At 40.9% G+C, this 20,277-nt stretch overlaps 1 protein-coding gene across 1 annotated transcript in view; it reads right to left on the bottom strand.

Moving 5' to 3' along the window:
* Positions 1 to 19,948, bottom strand: part of LOC128736731 (protein prickle-like) — a 43,220-nt gene extending 23,272 nt beyond the window's left edge. The window contains exons 1-2 of the mRNA XM_053831217.1: positions 19,128 to 19,948; positions 1,125 to 1,782 (exon numbers count right to left, since the gene is read on the bottom strand). Coding sequence (XP_053687192.1) covers positions 1,125 to 1,782; positions 19,128 to 19,948 — 1,479 coding nt within the window. The remainder of the gene's footprint in view (positions 1 to 1,124; positions 1,783 to 19,127) is intronic.
* Between the last annotated feature and the right edge of the window lie 329 nt (positions 19,949 to 20,277).

The raw sequence follows: 20,277 nt of genomic DNA, 5'->3' as shown, positions 1-20,277 counted from the left end.
CGGAAGCGCCGCCCACTGGGGGGCTTGCAAAACTCGAGATAGTGACAAAGATCATCCGAGATTCATGATTTATGTACAACACAGGTTAATTTGTGGCAATACGAAGTTTGTCGGGTCAGCTAGTAATAAATAACAAAAAACAAAAAGTGAAAACCAATCCAAAATCAAAATAAGACAATAAGAGAAATATTATGCCGAATTACTAGTCTATGGTATCCTTTATATTCTATCAGTAAAGAAAATACAAGTCGTAACACAAGTCGCGCAGAAAGCGACCGATATCAACCGGTTGCTTGCAGTTTCCTTGACTTGTAGTTCTGTAAGTAGAGGGGGGGGGGAGATGTAGTGCCCCTATCCCGCGCATCCTCATTGAAAGTATGGGAAAACTTTCCCATACTTAGGGATTCTTTTATTGTATATAATTTTACTATATTACTTATTTCTTCCTAGAAGCAGCACCATCTAGGACTGGCAAATATTTATTTTTTACAGATCAAAACCAACTTGAAACTGACAACTGCGCAAGCTACTCTACTTGCTGCTCGTGTGCACTCATGTGAACGGCACAGCCCCCAGGCACTGCTTATTAATCAATACCCACACACAGAAATAGAGCAAAAAATTGCACACCCGCTATTATTTTAATTACCGGTGGCAATCCAGTGGCGATAAAGTTCCAAAGATCGCCGGAAGTGCGTATTATCTAAACATCTCGAACCTTTCGCAGTGGAGGCACGCCATAGCAAGCGTAAGCGGCAAAATTATGCACATTCCTACGGCAAAAGTCGCCCCTAGCCAAATGGTGGCAGGTAGGTAGTAGGTTGTTTGCACAAACGGCAGCACCGGGCAGCCGTGTCGTTATCACACCGTGCTATCAACCTGTCCACTGGCTGGCTGGTTGGCTAAACCGAGCAGTCAACGCGATAAACATGTTCTCCTGCACACCGTTTGCAGGCACCCGCCTCTCGGAAGCTGTCGTTGTATAATTAAAGTGGAATTTCTGCCCGGGTAATTGTCGTACGATCGTATGTTAAAAGTAATGGCAAGACGATCGGTTCGGTTCGGTTCGGTTCGAGACACCAATAATATTTTCATATTTGGGTTGCAGATGCACTCGCACTCACCTGATCTGGGCGTAGTCCTGGGGGAACCCAAGTGTACTCTTCCAGGGCACAGCCGCTGTCATCGTCGGACTGCGAATAATTGTGTCCTCCACCAACTACCACACCTCCTCCTACTCCTCCTGCTCCTCCGGCGCCATTTCCACCGCCGGGATGCTGCTGGTTTGGTGGAAAATTCGGTGGAAATGTTTGCTGCTGCTGCTGTTGGTGATGCGAGCCACCTCGCGGTGAGTGATGATATAACGCAGGTGCAGCTGGTTGATGTTGGAACGGTCCACCGTGTTGCGGCAGATGCGGCAGGTGCTGCTGTGGCGCATGTATAGTTTGGCTGGACAAGGCGTGGGCACTATAAATTGAACGCGATCCTCCACCGGTATCCTGTGGCTGTTGTTGCTGCTGTTGCTGTTGCTGCTGCAGATGAAGTAGATGCGGTTGCGGTGGGTGTGGTTGAAGCGGTGGGAGGAAATCACCTACCGAAGGGGAGGACAGCGTTGCCACATTGGAAGTTACCGGAGGAGGTGGAGGCGGAAGATGCTGCTGTTGCTGTAGCGATTTGTGGTAGGCGGCTTGCGGACTCAGTGGAACACGGTTCACTACGTCGTACTCGAAGGAAGGTTTTTGGTACGGGTACGACATTGGTCCGGCCAGCGGTGGGGGGATCCTGCGGGAAGGAGAGCAAAATATAAAAACGCGTTAGAGAAATTGATTAACAGGTGGAGATAATCTAATAGATTTCAACGCTTGGAACTAATTGGCTGCAAATACCCGGTCGGTCGGGATGACTTTCAAAAATCGGCCTCTGACTGCCCCTGACTGACTGACTGAATGCACGGCAAAAAGCAGCCATTCAATTGGATGGAATCATACATTGCATTGGTTTCGCAAAGTGCTGGTTTTCTCCCCGCTGTGAGTATGGCCGTTTTTTACGAACCTCTCCCCATGTTAGGGTGGCGAAGATTTATGCTACGATCAGCCATGTTACAGGAACAAACACCGTTCGGGGATGCCATTTCTCGGTTACCCTATGCTCGCCTAACCTGCAGGCAGCCAGCAAACGCTAAAGGGGCACTTATGGGAAGGTTACTCTTCATACCGCTTGCGGCACGGCGGCCTAGCCGTGCGAATGTACAATCATAGAGACTAGACTGACCTACAAAGCCCCAGCGAACACCAAGTGAACCAAGCGGAGTAGGTACGTACGTGCTCACGACGAAAGGAAACCTGAGAAATTATCGTGGCACCGAAAAGGCCTCATCAGCATTATCAGAGTCAGCCAGTAATTAGGTTAAACTTGATCTCGCAATCACGAAAGCAAAAGAAGTAAAAAAAAATTATAATAGCGGAGCCAAAACCGAAGCCAATTCAGCTGGGCCCCGGCGCGGCGTCAAGCGTGCCTAAAGTTGATTGGTGGTATTACGCTCTCATCCAAACCAAAAAATAAAATGCAAAAAAAATAACAGGCATAAAATTTGAATTGCATCGTATCTGATTCGCAAGAGAGAGAGAGAGAGAGAGAAAAAGCGAAAGTAGGTACCGACCTTAGTGTGAAGATGGTTAGGTAATGCCCGCCAGAATCGATCCCATTATTGGGTCACAGAAAATATATGTTGCTGTTATTTGTTGTACTTTATGAGGCGAAAGTGAGCCAAATGGCGGAAGATGGGATAAAACCTTTCTAAACATTCATCAAAAGTTTGAAATTTTCGAAAATTATTGAAAAGAAAAGATAAAAGAGATATATGCATTTTTTTATTGCTTAAATCTGTTTTAATGGCCTTTTCCAGGCAAACTGGCAAAGGCCTGGTAAAGTTACAGGCATTTCAGCCGTTGCTGGCTTTTTCTTGAAAGGAATTTCAGATTTCGAAAGAAAACTCATCATCCTATTATGCGAAAGTGGCAAGCTATGAGAGCCACTGGAAAATAAATTTCTCATTAGTTGATTTCATCAGATATACCAACCGCGTCAAACTTAGATAAAACGTAAAAAAAACTTATGTGACGAAAACGATAGAGAAAAGCCACCCGCAGCAATCATCATATTGAAGTCATTTTTGAGTTATAAGAGACAGAAATCTTCGTTCTTATCGCCTTTGCTTTATTTTTGAATCATATTTTTGGCTGTTTTGAGTCACTTTTGTTAATTTCTTGTATATTATTTGTACCATTTTTGTGTTGTTTTGGTGTTATTCTTGTGTCATTGTTATGTAACATTTTTGCCGTATATCATTTTACTGTCTTTCTTTTTTTCTTTCTTTCTTCCGTCCCTCCTTTCTTCTTTCCTCCTTTCCTTCCTTCCTGCCTTCCTTTCTTCGGTCCTTCCATCCTTCCTGCCTTCCTTCTTGCCTTCGTTCCTTCCTTCCTGCCTTCCTTCCTTCCTTCCTTTCTGACTTCCTTCTTTCATCCCTTCCTTCCTTCCTTCCTTCCTTCCTTCCTTTCTTACTTCTTTCCTTCTTTCTTTCCTTCTTTTCTTCCTTCCTTCCCTCCTTTGTTCCTTCCTCCTTTCCTTTCTTCCTTCCTTCCTTTCTTCCGTCCTTTCATCCTTCCTGCCTTCCTTCTTTCCTTCTTTACTTCCTGCCTTCCTTCCTTCCTTCCTTTCACCCTTCCTTTTTTTACCTTGATTTATTCCTTCCTTCCTTTCTCCAATTTCCATCAAACTACTCCAATTGCCTTATATTTTTACCAGAAAAAAATTGGATTGTTCGTTCTGCGATTAAATTGGTCGACTTCAAAATATACATTACCAAAAAGTATGTGGTTCCAGTTGACACATGCTAAAATTATGTGCTAGGACTGACGGATCGAGATAGTAGCATTCATTTTAATAAAATCATGTTTTTTTTTACGTAGGATTACGTCTGGATATTGAGGAATGTTACAAAGAAATTTTAACGCTTAAAAACGAGTTATTTTATTTTCTTCTGAAAGAAAATCACATCATAAAAAGCTATTTGAAGTTTCGCTACAGTGAATCCACTTTCATGCCTCGATGGTTGTAGCTCTAAGCCACAAGCAAGCAAACCAACCGGATCACGAACTGGGTTGGATAGCAACCAAATACCGAGCTTGCTTGCTTGCTGCTTTCGCGTCAATTTTCATCCTTGAGATGTTATTGCATTAACAGACAAAATATTTTTTGCATTTTTGTGTTTTTAGAAGGGGTAAACCCATTTTTATTCTTCATGATTTTACTGCTCAGACAGCACCTGAAATCCTGCTGATTTGCAATTTATCTGTATAAATTTTCTTGTCCATTTTCGTTTCCGTTTGATGAAATAGACCATTTTGCGCCAATAAAGTTTTAGATAATGTTCCAGTATTTCTAGAGTTAGGACAACGTATTATGGTTGAAAAAGCAAAAATTCAAGACAAAAATCAATATCTCGAAAACTATTTGCTCTACAGATTTCATGAATGCAGAAGATTTTGTTTACAAAAAGAGACCTATCTTTTGGTATTATTAGCTTTTGCTCGTTTTAAAAATTTTCAACTTTTTATTCTTGTTATTTAGAGCAATATTTTTTACTACAAAGTTGTACATTATTTATTTTGCAGAAACTTTGCTGAAGAAACAAAAATTGTATCTCGCCTGTATAGCGCTATATAACGATTTTTCTAGACTGTGTCAGGGTTGGTCTTAAAAAATCAGTTTTTTTGTTCTAACATTTTTATTTGAAAACAAATTAAGAAGCTGTGCTGGGATGACTTTCAAGGCGTAAAATGATGCAAATTTTGAAGCTATTAGGTAGTTACTATCTATTGCCTGAAGGAAGTTATACAAGTTTTTGTTTCAAAATATTACAGTTTTCCACGACATCTTCCGTTGGTACATAATTTTAAAATGCGTGGTTTAAAATTACGTGTCTGAACGTGTCTGTAGAAAAACACATTTAAAAAATGAGCATTTTTACATTTATATGACGGATTTCACGCCAACTCGTCTATGGGGTTTGCAGCTCCCTTTCAGATGTCAATGAAACTTTGTGTGTGTAAAGAATTTATGTAAATAAGCAATTTTGCGTACCTAGTTTTTCCAAAATAGGTCTAGACTAGTTTTTGGAAAGTGCCCAATTTTTTCTCTCTATTTTTTTTATAAAAAATGTAACTTGAAAACTATAGGACCTACAAAAAAATGATCTATGAGTGAGTTTTAGAAAATATTCAGAATTTTCGCAAAAAATACTGAAAAAATAAAAAAAAAATCTTAAAAATCAGAGGGGTTGTGTACAAGACACGACCGCATATATAGGTGACGCAGGACTACGTAAGTCTCTTTGTAGTGATTGTGGCATGTATTCATGCTTGTAATCATTCGATTCTTCATGTATACATGCTATATGCGTTGTATGTAACATTTATCAAAGTAGTAACATTGCATACGTTCAATTCTCAAAAGATTGTGCATTTGAAAACAATTTAACAAAATCAAGAACACAAACTATTGCTTTCCTGCTACCTTACTGAAATTAATGATTGTTTTTATTATCCATGGTTTCCCACGTCGAAGGGATTTTACCAATTCAATCCTATTTTATCAACAGCACATCTTTTCACTACACTTCTAATGAAACGGCAAGCATGCGTATTCATACAGAGTCGTATTATAACCGAACACTACAGCTGTGGCACATTTTTCCAACACAGATATCAAGTTCGCCGAAGTTTAATCGTCTCGCAGTAAAGAATTTGCGATCTGTTGGGACAACGAGCTTGTGTCATTTTTTCGGGCACACTTCACTAACACAGACATCAAATTGGACTAGGTTTAATCTCGTTCGTAAGAAATTTTTTCTCACGAGGGGCTTTGATACTCTCTCTGGCGTACTTCCCAAGCAAGGACATCAAAATGGTCTAGGTTTAACGGCAGTGTTAAGAAATCTTGTTGAAATGAGGAAACTTTGACAGTTGCTTTGGCTTACTTCCCAAGCACAGATGTCAAATTGGTATAGGTTTAGATCATCGTAAAGAATCTTCCAACCAATCACGAAGCGAGAATTCTGGTAAAACATAGGTTCATTATTTTCAATTTTTCAATAGTTCAACATCAAGAATCCATACTTATCTTCTTTTGGGTCAATTCTTAGAAGATTTTCCGATCGATTGGTGTAAGAATATTGAAAATCGATCGGAAAACCGCTGAGCTATTAGCGCTCAAAACCTTTCATTTTTCGTGACGCTCGCATTTTTCGATTTTTTGGAATGACACCCTATCTCAAAACTTGCCGTAAGACGTAGTCCTACGTCAAAAAGTATATTAAAAACTAAAAATCTGGTTTCAAAAATTGGCCATCTCAGAAATAGATGAAATGTTTTTTTCGGAACAAGATAATTATGTGCGATGCTGGTCGAATAAGCTAGTCTTCGTATGTTCCAATCTCGGCTAGGCGGTGCTGCTAGAAGATACAAGTCAGTAGGATTGTTGCAGTAGCACCGTAATTGTCCTGTACTCTAACAGCCGGTTAAGCAGTCTGTCGATAAAGAATTGTCAAGTCTTAGAAAGCCATTTTGTATGTGATTTTGTTAAAGCGAGCATACTTAATTGGTTTCGAACACACTAGCATGAGCTCTCGGATTCCCTTATTCTTATTTTGTCATGGCCCGCGACGAGTTTTTGCGAGTGTTTTAGCTATCAACCACGGTCGCCGCGCTCACACATCATGGCAACCCGCGTGTGAACCGAGGGCGTAAAATGAAGGAGAAAAAAATAAATAAAGCAACATTTGTAGCACGAGCTGTTGGTTTTGTGAGCGGCCAGTGCAAAACGACGCTACTACAAGGTCATGTGCTCGCGAGTGTCTTGTACTTGTCTTGTCTTGTATAAGTAGAAAGTATGCACCCAACAATCGCGCATGTTTGTCGTACGTTTGCGTCAGTGGAGTAAGCGTTGGATGCTATGCTGCTCGCGCACGGGTCGACATCGTTTGCTTCTCGCTCGATTTGCAACATTGGTTTGGAGTGTAGATCTTAGTCCGACATTCGGTTTTTTTTGGAGACAACCGATCAGAAAATGAAACGAGCTGAACTTATAACAATTTACATGAGGCCGAACGGAGTTGAGGCCGAATGACACAAGGGGCCATTCAGATACCACGTGGACACAAAAATGCCAATTTTTAACACCCCCTTCCCCCTCCGTGGACAAGCGTGGACATCGACTCAACCCCCACCCCCCTCCATTGTTTGTCCACGTGGACATTTTTTTTTCTTATGTGAAATTCTATACTCAATTCTGTTTTTATTTGCGTTATTCTGTAATTTAAAAAAATTAAGAAAAAAGCTTACGAAAAAGCAAGCTAAACTAGGCATGTTATCTAGATCTAGTTCTTCTATCCATGCTAATCTTGTCCACTGCAAATAAATGATGGACTACAGGAAAGCCTGTTCCAGCTTGACCTTCGCTTGAAGATTCGTCTGCTTCAACCCCTGTCCAACCAGAGTACCTTAGCTTGGTCGCTGACTTTAACACATCACAAGACCTCTCCGTTGTGGTTCAAGAAATTTTAAGAAGGTATTTTTCAAATACACTGTCAATGGATTTTCTTTTTCGTGGCGAGGTGCATTTGATTGTAAGGCAAAGTACAATACACGTCGTGACCTAATTTTAATTAATTCTAAAGGCACAAATTGAAATTCTATTTATTGCAAAAAATGTCGCTTGTCCACGTGGACATTTTCTATACCCCCTCCCCCCCCTTCCGTGGACAAGCGTGGACATTCACGTACCCCCCACCCCCCTCTAAGTTGTCCACGTGGTATATGGATGGCCCCCAAGACCAAATGGACGCAAAACTGAACCAAAGGTGTCTGTTTGCAAATTAACTGCTTCTTTAGTTTGAAAGAGAAAAGAAAGCAGCTCCACCATTTAACGGTTTAGAAGAGATAAGTCGATGCGAAGACCAGTGGAAACTAACCAGAGGTTTGTAGACCTAGCAACATGAATAAATTAATACAGATGCAATTTCCTTTCAAGGAATGGGAAAAAAAAAGTGAGAAGTGAGTAGTGAGACGCGTGAAGTGAAAACTAAGTAGTGGTTAGTGAGAAGCGAGCAAGGAAAAGTCAGTAGTAGGTAGTGAGAAGTGAACAGAGAAAAATGTAGTGAAAAATGAATGCAGTGTTGTTCGATTTATATCAGCTCCTTCATGAATTTCCTAACAGTAAACTGATATAATCAGTAAACAAGTTTTAAGCTTGAAATGTGTCAAGTTTAATAATAGTCATATCATCTATCTATTTACATTGCATAAGGGCGATTTTCAAAGGTTTTAAAATACACTAAAATAAGTAAATTTGTTGAAATCAGTAACTCTCTGTCTTTTTTGGTTAATTAATTTTAATGATTTGTTTGAAAATAGCGCCTATAAATCAATTTTTGCCAGGATGTTAAAGTACACTTTTTTTGTAGAATGTTTATTGTTAATATGGATAATTGATGAGTTATATCCTGTGCTCGTAAAAATTGACAGTCCCGCATGAAACGGGAAAGTAGAACGCATTCAGCGCATACAGTTTTCCCATTGGTAGAATTCTTTTATCTGTCAGCCCATGGACATGACTACTGAACTGCTGACAGTGTTTGTCTAGCTTAGTTTTCTACAACAACACGGTTGCAGGTTGGTAATGCTGAATTCATTTCAACTGTACTAGAAGCGGAAAAGGATGAGCAGTATATTGCATCGATTCAGGCGTATTGCATACATTGAATATGAGAATTCATAGAGGGCATAGAGGTCTGTCCGGCCATACAGGTCTTCCCCCTAATATTTACGCATAAAAGGCACAATTTTAGAAGGTTAGTGTCTTTGAAGAAGTATACTAATAAAATATAGCGCATCTTTTTGCACTATTAGTATGACCGTGAATCTACCTATTAGGGTGATGCAAACTTTTATTGTTTGATTGGCCCAAAAAAAATTTTTGTTTTCAGAAAACTTGTAGGACATACTAAAATGAGCAACTGTGCTGGATATAGTAACTATCCTTCTCTCACTGGTTGCAAAATATAAAGGTTCGTTTAAAAAGACTATTTAAAAATCAATTCTGCTCAATAACTTTGTACACGGTTGTTTTAGTACTTTCAAATGTTCTACAAAGTTGTTCTGTTTATTAAAATACACATTTTCTCTGAAGACAGTTTTTTCGCTAGGATGCACATTTAATGAGTTTTAAAATATCTTAGAAACAAAATTCGCACAATTCAAATTTTTGCTTTTCAATTTCATAGCAAAGTAAAGCAAAGTCTAGGTGCTACATTGACCTTCTGTCTTTATACGACAGACTTCGCAGCCTCTCCCAGCCGAAATTCGAACAAAAGGCGACTGGCTTATTAGGCCAGCGTCATACCTCGAAGCCAACTGGGAGGCTAAAGGAACATAGCAAAGTACTATATTTCATTTACAAAAACCCAAAAACTTCCACCAACAGCACTCTGCAGGAACGCCGGAAAAAAATCAATTGTAAAGTGTATTGATTTTTGAGAAAATTCTTTATAGTTCGCTGATAAAAAGAGATAGAGAGTTACTGTATTTAACAAAGGTGTCTATTTTATTATTTTTTTCTTTTTTGTAATTTTTACAAGGCATTGGATGTTTACTATGATGAATATTACTGCATGTCGTAGGCAAAAGGCAACGTAATCAAAAAAAAAGTTACTTTTATCTGATTGAAATTCAGTGATAATTTAAGGTCCTGCTCACAGAATATGGTGGTCATCTGCAGTAAAACGTTTAAAGCGTGGTTTTGTTTGTAAAACGATGAGCCACTTCAGTTCCTCATCATGATTATGTGAGTAATGGGAAGTGAGTAGTCGGAAATGAGAGGTAAGAAGTGAGAAATGAAGTGAAAAGTGAAAAAGGCGAAGTGAGATGTGAGATGTGAGTAGTGAAAAGTATGAAGTGAAAAGCTAAAAGTGAGAAGTGATCAGTAAGAGGCGAGAAGTGACTAGTGAGATATGAAGTGAAAAGTGAGAAGTGGGAAGTGAGAAATAAAAAGTGACGAGTGAGAAATGAGAAGTGACAAATGAAAGTGAGTTGTGAGCAGTGAGAAATGCGTAGTGAGAAGTGTGAAATAAACAGTGAATTGTGAGTAAAATGAAGGCAGTTTACAAACTTTGGGTTTGTTGGTTGGACAGTTAGCTCTGCAAAGCGAAATGCGGTTCCGGCTCCTTAGAGATTTTTGTTCGCAGTGGAATAATTTGTTCCGTCAAAGGTGACCAAATTGTAGTATTTGGTCCTGGATGTTTGAAACGGCAAGCTTTGGATCCTAACATAACCAATAACAGTATTCCGGAATGTCCAGATTGGTTCAAAATACATCCAAATATCCGTCTATGAGGTTGTCTCGAAAAACCCTGTGAATTGACATTCAAATTTGCCCTGCCCCAAGTTTTTGAAACAGAAGTTTGAATAAAGTTCTATTTTGTGGCATAGAACAGTTGCCCAAATCGGATGAGATCACCACATTTACAATATTTCATCACCCTCCAAGAGTTACGATTATTGCATTGGTCCAATTTGTCCTCTGGTTCACTAACGTGGGTTCTATCCAATTTATTTACCTTATTATTTTTTTCCAGTCATGATGTAATATAAACTTACATCAGGAGCAACCATTCCATTGAATTACCACGAATGGAAACTTGCTTACAGTTTTTTACAGAAAAAAAACTAGTTGCTTTAGGTAGTTGGTACATTTGTCGTCCTACGTCTGACAACTAGACAGATTGAACCGGGGGGCATCAGTCAGTAGAGTCACACGGAAAAGATTGATGACCAACAAAATGGCACATTTGGCAGCACTAATTGAGTGATTAGTGACGATGATGTTTTGTCGGAGCTTTCTTGCTTGTGTTTCTCTATTATTCAAGGTTAACTGGCCGAAATTGATGGTTTCGATGTAGGTGAGCTTGCTGCTTGCCAAGAGAGCGGTTGTTTTGTGGGTCTACGAAAAAAAATTGGAGCGTGTTCACTCTGGAACCGGTAATTATTTTTTGGCTAATCGAGGTTTTTGAATACATTAATTTCGAAGGGGTTGTTCTGTTTCTGTTCGGGGCCCGATACAACACCGCCTTTGATTTGGGGATTTTGATTCACATAAATAAGGTAAAAGTTTTATTGGGCGTTATATTTCTAGTTTTATGTCGGTTTTAGGATTAGAAAACAAAATTTACGACCCAAGTTAAAAGACACTCAATTTGCCTCACCAGCGAGCGGTGGTGGTAGCAAAACAGTTCAACCAGTTTTCCCACAACATTTAAACCAATTTCCCCAATCAGCCTCATTGGTTCAACTTTACAATCCTTTTCGGTTCGGTTTCACATTCATCTATGATAGTAATTTTGCTGTCTGGAACGGAACCAGTTCTGTTTCCACGGGCAGGCATAACTCTAATCAAACCATCTGTTTTTATGCTAATATGCGCACACTCTTTCTCTCTTCGGAACATCGTCGTCGTCGTCGTTGGACGTGTGAAATTGGAACAGCGGCCGTAAATTACTGCGGGGAATGATTTCGTTCGCCAAGTGAATTGTTTCTTCGAAACGGCCGGCAGCCGGGTGCCGCATTTAGGCCACCTAATTGGTATCTAGCTGTGGAATTTGGAACCTTTTGTGGCCGCAGCAGGGGGGAATGCAACTACTGTTTTCGGCGACAGCGACCGTCAAATGTCCATCACAAACGATCGACAACAGTCGCCCGGAGATGCCGGAAAGTGGTGGGAAAATGACGCCCGGGGTCTCAATTACAAGAACAAAGATGAAGCATCTCTCATCTCTGGTGGTGATGCCGGTGTCGGTGGCGACGAACAGCAGTTTTGTTTCGGAAATTACAACCTGCTGCGACATCTCTAATGACGGATGATGAACGAGTTAGCCGCTTTCTCCCCAGCTTTCAGGGGGCGCTGAAAGTTTCAACCTTAATTGCTAATACCATACATTCGGCGTCGAGTTTTTTGTGATTGAAGCACTTGAAAAACACAAAAGGTAAACTGAACGCGCGATAGTAGATCGTTACGCAATGCAAGCGGCACAAAACGAGGGGGATGATCGCGTTTTCCTCTCAAGAGTTAAGATCTTTGATGGATCGTCTTTACGGCCGACGCGACCGGGCGGGCGGGTGTAGCAGCTCGGCGGGAGCATTATTATGCGTGACGGTTGCCGCCGGCGATAAGATCAAGTTTACTGTTTACTGGGTGTTACCCAAGCTGGAAGGTACCAGCCTGCCCCAACGTAAATTTGTGGTTCGTGTATCCTATAAAGTGTGGTATTACGCGAAATTAATGGTATAAAAAACAACGTGGCATTAGTGATTTGCAACTTTTGGCTAAATATGGTGGACATAGAATTATCACGTCATAGTGTAGGTAGTAATCGGCTTGTTGAAAATGGAAATTTGGTGTTTACGTTGGAATGATTATAGCTTTTGACTCCTACACATAAGATTTCACGGTGCTAATGAATTCCATCTTAGTGGTTCCTTTGCTGAACGAAACTTCCAGAACATTTAGAGTAATGTGATGCCGCGTTCAATGCCCGTTCGACACTTGCTGCATTTGACGTTTGACAAATCGACTGCATTTTTGTGAGTGCTGCAAAAGGGGGATTATATGATTATATCTAACTTGGCGAGGGTTCGTAGCTGGAAGGTGACAGAGTCCGCATTGACGAGCGACTGGTTCTGGGTTCGAATCAAGGCTATTCGGAGTCAAATGACTTAAGTATAGATTAATTCTCAAACCCTTCAATCACTCTTCTTCCTCCATGCTGAACCCTACCAACTCTACCCCGTTGGAGTTTCTTGACAGTACAAAACGATTCCACTTGTGATTTACAGCAGGATTTACGATTTTGTGATTTCGCTACTACTTGAATGAGTTCTATGTCAGCCAAAACAAGACCAAATTTTGATATGAGTTATTCTATTTCCAATAACACATTTTGATACTATTTTGCTCTTCGCTCCTGCTCGGGAGTGCAAACATATGCGTGGTTACGTGATTTTGCCAATATCAGCAGCTTATTGTATCAATTTTTATTGTTTATCAATTGTTAACATTTATATTTGGAACATTTTCTTCAAAAATAAAGTCTTGTTTGACATTTTACTTAAGTTTAAACAAAGAGAATTTTATAAACATTAGCTTTTGTGGGTTTTAGATACTAGAAATCATCGCCGTAAGCGGCCTGTATTGTGTGGGCTTATTTAGTCACAGAAGTTAGTCAAAACAGGGTAAGTTTTTTAATTATATAAAAAAAGTTAAAATACTTTTCGTTGAGAGGGCTAATGAGAGACGATAACATTGTTTCATGTTTGATTGGAACTACTTGATGACATTTGTCCAGACTTTACCTTCATAGGGCTTTAATATTTACTATTTCTCATACTCACTCTTACTCATAGTTACTTTTATTCATACTTATTCTTACTCACTCTTAATAATTCTCATTCTTACTCATAATCACTTTTACTCATACTTCAAACTCCACACTCCATACTTCATACTGCATACTTACAGAGACTATGGGTTACAGACGCGACGAAACACTCAAAATCCGCTAAACTTTGAATCAAAACGGAGAGTTACCTTTATTTGTGATGGTACTCTCCGCTGTGATTCAAAATTTAGCGGTTTTTGAGTGACTCGTCGCCTCTGTAACCTATAGTCTCTGTACTCATACTCTATACTCCAGACTCATATTCTTTCTCATATTCAAAGTCTTTCTCATACTCATAGTCTTTTTCATATTTATAATCATTCTCATGCTCACACTCGTGGTTTCGTGGTGATAAATTGGTTCTTCAGGTACAGGTGACATGAAAACAGAATAGACCCAATAGTTAAAAGCTGTAACCTGCCGTGATATGGCCACCTATTCAGTCTATTATTCGCTTCCCCAAATCTCTGAAGCAAGTGACTTAAGCGCCACCTCGTGAGAGGGTCACTTGCCACGTACAGGCTTACCCGGACAGAAACACCGCCTCAGGGCGGGTCAGTTTAATAAATTCAAAAGGGGGGAAAACAAAACAGCAGACGCAATCCGCCAAGGTACTCAGTCTACGAACGATACCTCTAAGTCCTCAAAAGTTCACTAAAAAATCCCTGAATCAAAATCCGAAACTACAGGAGCAAACCGATTTAATAACCCTGATGCTGATTTAATGCTACAAAGCATGCCGAAAATACCATCCAATGCCCTAGTTATTTTCATTCTTCTTTCATTTCAAGTAACAATTCTAAAGCCACTTGGTTTTATTTGAAATTTATAAAGGTTTTATTGCGGTAATAATCGTTACCCCCGGTTTTATTATTATATTTAACCTACGAATGCTCATGGAAGATAGCAATGTTCCAACACCTGATCTCCAAAAAGTCAAACGAGAAACGAGGTTGCTGAAGAAGACCAACAAAGGTGCCGATAAGGGCCACCTACCAGCAGAACTTTATTAACATGGCCAAGAAAGGCTGGAACGACCATACCGTTTGTTATTTCCTAGATTTGGGAGGAGGAGACGCTACCGGAGGAATGGTTGGAAGGAGTGGTTTGTTAGAGGTGGAGAAGTGTTTGGTGAGGAAGAATGGTAAACTGGATGATATTGCGAAACTTCGATGTGAGATCAAAAATATATTGCGTAGTTCAAATACTGAGTGGGACTCTAACTCACACTCTTTCGGTTTGCGCCCAAATGTTTTTGACAATTAAACTATCAGTACACGACCCCGGACATCTAGTTTCGATCATTCCAGTCTAACCATTCGTACGCGCATACCATACGCTCCACCCGCCGACGGTAATTGTTTTTATATGATCGCTCTTTCTGCTTCTACCACGGAGAAGATAGACTATAACGGCGGTTATACAACGTGGCTTCGTCTCACATCTTTATTGATTGCAAAGCAGCATACGATACAATCAATCGAGACGCGGCTTTTTGGACAAACTGACGCAACTGATCAGAGCTACATTGGATCGAGTGATTCATTTCTTGCGTTTCTCGAAGACTCTCTCGAGTCCCAGCGAGACGCCGCTAGGGTTGAGACAAGATGACGGCTTATTCTGCATGCTGTACAACACCGCTCTTGAGGGGCTGATCTGACAAGCGGGTTTCGACACGAGAGGCACGATTTTACCAAAGATAGCCAGCTCCTAGGCTTCGTAGATGGCTCTTTTAACATAGTCAGGAACTTTGCGACGGCGGATGTAATCTACGCCAGACAGAAAGCGAAGTATAGGAGGATTCGGCTAAAAATAAATGCGTCGAAAACCAAATACATGAAAGCAGGTATGGTTCGATCACTTTCGATTTAAGTTTGATTCATTTGACAGTACCGTTTTAGCCGAGCAAAATTTTACAAAGTTATGTATGGGACATTAGTAGAACTAATTATTATCTACAATTTTGCTTTCTGTTTTACTTGTCTTTAACTCTGTCGCGGTCCAACGTAAACCATTTTCATTAAAGGTAGAGGAGCGTTTGGCGAGGAAAAATGGTAGACTGGATGATACTGCGAAACCTCGATGTGTGGTCAAAAATATATTGCGTGATTCAATTACTGATTGAGACTCTAACCCACACTCTCCCGGTTTGCGCCCAAATGTTTTGACAATTAAACTATCAGTATACGACACCCTACATTAGATAATCTCACATCATCCCTTTCAAAATTTACTACGGCAAGAGAAGCCACCCAATAATACCCAATACCCAAAAATGTTTAAATTTCAGCTGCAGTATATAATAAGAAGCCACTTGTCTTAGTTGATCACTAATTACACAAAATAGTTCCAGTCTGGCCGAATTACACTTACACTTCTAACCATTCGTTCTCACACATATGCGCTCCACCCGCCGACGGTAATGATTTTTACGATTGCTCTTTCTGCTTCTACCACATCGAAGATAGACTATTATCGACTGCATTGTGGTAGAAGCTTGGCAGTCTGGTGCCGATTGTCACGATCAGCACGCTGGTGGTTGTTTACTGATAGTTTAATTGCCAAAACACTTGGGCGCAAACCGAGAGCGTGTGGCTTAGAGTGCCACTCAGTAATTGAACTATGCAATATATTAGTCTACCATTGTTCCTCGCCAAACGCTCCTCCACCTTTAATAAAAAATACAATTTTATTGAATACAGTTTCACTGTATTTTTTTGTAGTTACGGTGGTATAATGCTAGTAGCTCATTAGTAACTACGTAAACGTTTACGTGGACAATTCTTCAACATATGCACTTAGCTTCCATATTCCTTGACTTAAAGAAATCCGGATTGGCAAAAACGAGCCGTGGTCTTTGGACCAAACCAACAAACATTTTTGTTGAATAACTGCTTATCAAGCACTTGTTTATTGGATATTAGCTGTATAATGGTTGAATAAACTGCTCTTCAAATAAAATGTTTGTTGGAGAGAGCAGTGGTTGGTACAGGCGAGTGAAAAGGTCTGAAAAGGAAAGAGGTGGGAAGCATGGTTTGTTTTCCATTATAGGGATACTCAGAGAGAGACAGATATCTATGTAGTTGCGGGTCAAAAGAGGGGAGCTGACTATATAGGGAGTCGACCAGGAGGGCCTGAGTGCCCGATCTATACGTATGTTACGCCATAACTCCGAAACACTTGAACCGTTTTCAATCAAACTTGGTGATACATGCTCCTGGGATGATAGTCATAAAGGTATTGACAAAAAGGGGGGCTCTCTCTGTTAAAAGAGCAAAGTCAAAATAAGAAACGAAATGTTTTGTTTCTCTTTCATTGCAGGGATTTCGTGAGAGAAAACGAAAGCTTAAGTGGCTGGAGAGCTAGACAACTGGGGGAGGGGCGTCTAAGTGGGAAAAAACCTTTGAACCTTTGAATGGTGTGGCTGAAAAACATATGGAGAGCGGCCTCTTACATGAGAGCTCCTCGAGCAAAAAATACAGGTACCTGACACAAGATGGGAGGTCCAAATCTTTAAAATATATACAGTGTGACATATATATGTTCGAACAAAAATCATTTTATGCTTGCGATGACACATACAATTAATATAATCAAACTAAGACCATGTGTGTGTCATCATGACTTAAGTCTTACTTGACGTAGTTTCATTTTCGTATTGTGTCTCGTTCGGTGTACACGTACCACTGTTCGAGGTACGGTCGTTGATAATAAATAAATTCCGAAACGGTGTTATTTTTTGTGACCTCAAAAAACCTCGGCATAAAAAGAGGATTTGTGTACCATATAGTAAAAAGATTTGCCGAGACGGTATCTTTTGAGAACCGTAAAAAAACGGAGGAAAACGAAGCGTTAGAACTGCATAGGTCAAAAAGGTTGTTCGAGAGCGAATTCGTCGCAGTTGTGACCGGTCCACACGGAAAATGGCAGATGAGCTGAATATCAACAGGGAATCACTTCGTCGAATTTTTAAAACGGATCTGGATGTGAAAGCATTTAAAAAACATAAAATCTATGGATTAACGGAAGAAACAAAACAAAAATGGCAGAAAAGATGCAAACTGCTGCTGCGTCGGCTCACTGATTCCAAAGTGATCTTTTCTGATAAGAAGTTGTTTGTTATTCAAACCCCGCATCATGCTTAAAATGATCAGTTGTGGTCCGTTTCGATCATCGACATTCCAAAGCATAAACGGAATGTACCACGTTACCAAAATTCATCAGCGGTCATGGTATGAGGAGGCATTTCAAAGAAAGGGAAACTTTCTTTTGTTTTTATTGAAAAGGGTGTGAAAATTAATGCAAAATACTATCTAGAAATGGTCTTAGTACAATTTGATTTGATGTTTTACGATTGGGGAATGTGTGGTGAAGAATCTGCAGTAAATTTCCGAATTGATAACAGCTCTACAAGTGGCTAGGAGATAAGACAAGGATCTGAAAAGAAGGGGTATAAATTGATAAGGAGGGGGGCTATGTTTCTCTATCTTTATCGGTACATAAGGAGGGGACGTGTAAATGAGGAAAAAGGGTTTTGTTTCTTACATTATGGGAATTACCATTATAATAACAGGAATTCAAGTGACTGCGGGATGAAAAGGCCCCGAGTAAGATCGTGCATCCAGCTAGTTTAAAATAATAGGTGATAATTGTTGGAGTTGCTTTAACTCAGAAGTCGGAACGAGTGGTCGTTGGTTCGATTCTTAGTCGAATCAGACCATTCGATGCTAAAGTGACTTTATTCTCAGGTCCCTCATTACCTTTCCTTCGTGCTGAATTCTATTCCAGTAAGAATTTGTCGCCCGAGGTCGGACAGATGCCAGCATAAAGTTGGCATACGTCGAACGACAACAGTGCAAAAAGTCATTCTTTTATAGTTAAATTTATTTTGATTTAGAAACACGTTCCTTGTGTAGAGTAAAATATATAGAAGGTAGGACCCTTCTGTATTAAAATTTAAATTTCATGCAATACATTAAACAGTTTCAGCATACTGGGTATTTGATTTAAAAATCAGGACAGCTGAAAATAACATTGATTGGTTACAAACATTAAATTAACATATTTTCCAAGAATTAAAGCTAATTGAAAACTTTAAACAGATACAAAATATTTCGGCATTGAAATAATCGCTGCGCCTGCATCCGTCGGTTTTTCATGCCAGTGTTTTTCTAAATCATGTTACTGTGTCATCAATAGTGGTCGTCAAAAGAAACATAGGAAATTTATTCTCAGTGCCCAATTAAAGTGTACAAACCATGCTAATTCGTTCATGCATAAAAAGCAGTAAAATCGTCGAATCACAGAACAACCACAAAAATAAATCACACAATAAATTACTCGATTGAATGATTGTGCAAACAAAACACGCTTCCCGTTCGACCCTCCCGAACCGACCATCTCGAATGTTTCTCGCGCCTAATAGGGAACCGGTGCGGTGCGGTGGTGTTCTCGGTCGTCCCCATCACCGAACCGGACACCATCGCAACAACCGCATCGCAGTTTTCCCGTTTCTGTTTGTTCCCATGCTGGTCCCGGAAAAGAAAAACAACTTTGGATAGGTTTGTCAATATGTACTCACTTGTTGCTCCCGGAGCGTCCGAGAATGTCCGGACACGGCGATAGGCTCGGCGGACTGGGACTGCCCACATGACTGCCGGTTTGTTGTTCCCCCGCCGACGCCGACGCCGTCGGTTGCCGTTGCCATTCCGGGCTGGGCAATCCCCCCACCACCACCGCCGCCGGTGGCGGTTGTGGCGACGATGACGATGATGAATTGGGGGCAATTTGCGCCGGACTCCCACAGGCACTCACAATGGGAGATGAATTGGTCAGCCCCGGGGGCGTTACCGCCGGTTCTACGACATGTCCCCCGCCGGGCAGAGGCTTGTCAGAGTTCAAAAGCCTTAGCTCTTCATTGCTGAGATGGAAATTTCGTCTCATACCACGGTTTGATTGCTGCTGCTGCTGCTGCAGCAGAAGATGATGATTCGACTCGTCCGGTTGGCTGGTTGCGGCGTCGATGTTAATTCCACTGTCTGACCTTTGCTCATCTTCGCTGACCCCCAGAAGGAAAGAATCATCCAGAACAGTTACACGCTTCTTGGCCGACGCAGCCGGACGATCGGAATCGGCATCCTTCCGTTGACTTGCCCGACTGCCGTTGATCAGAATTGGCCTATGCTGTTTAGTGGGAAAGATGATGGCCGCCTTCCCCGATGGTCCGTTGCCGTTACTTTGTTGTGTGGCATGTGCCAACCGCTCCGATGCGGCTTTTGCATAGATCTGTCGATAGTACTTCTCCTGGTTGCCGTACAAGAAGCAAACCTTCCACCACTGTCTGCCAGCTTGCACCTGGCTGCCGGCTGGTTTAGCCACCGTCACCGTCTCATTTGCACTCATATTCTACACTTTTCTTCTCACTCCACGGGCACGCTGGCGTGGACAAACAATGTCCCATTAAGGCGCCCACCTTGTTATCGCTTCGGTCGCTAGCCTAGCTGTTGTAGCTGCAAGTGTCGGACGACGATTTTAATTAGAGTCCAAGTGATATAAAATTAAACTAAAGCGAGCCGAGGCTCAATTTGTTCGGTGCCATCCGCGGCCGTGGCCGCGGTTGTTGTTGAACATAGATTCGAATAAATCGTTGCATTTAATGTTATGCGCTCATCGTCGTCAGTCGTTGCCGATCCTACCGTTTGCTGTCTCTGGCCGCTGCCGCTGCTTTCAGG

The sequence above is a fragment of the Sabethes cyaneus genome, chromosome 2, assembly GCF_943734655.1.
Source record: "Sabethes cyaneus chromosome 2, idSabCyanKW18_F2, whole genome shotgun sequence".
NCBI classification, from domain to species: Eukaryota; Metazoa; Arthropoda; class Insecta; order Diptera; family Culicidae; genus Sabethes; species Sabethes cyaneus.
This window is presented reverse-complemented; position numbering and strand designations above follow the sequence as displayed.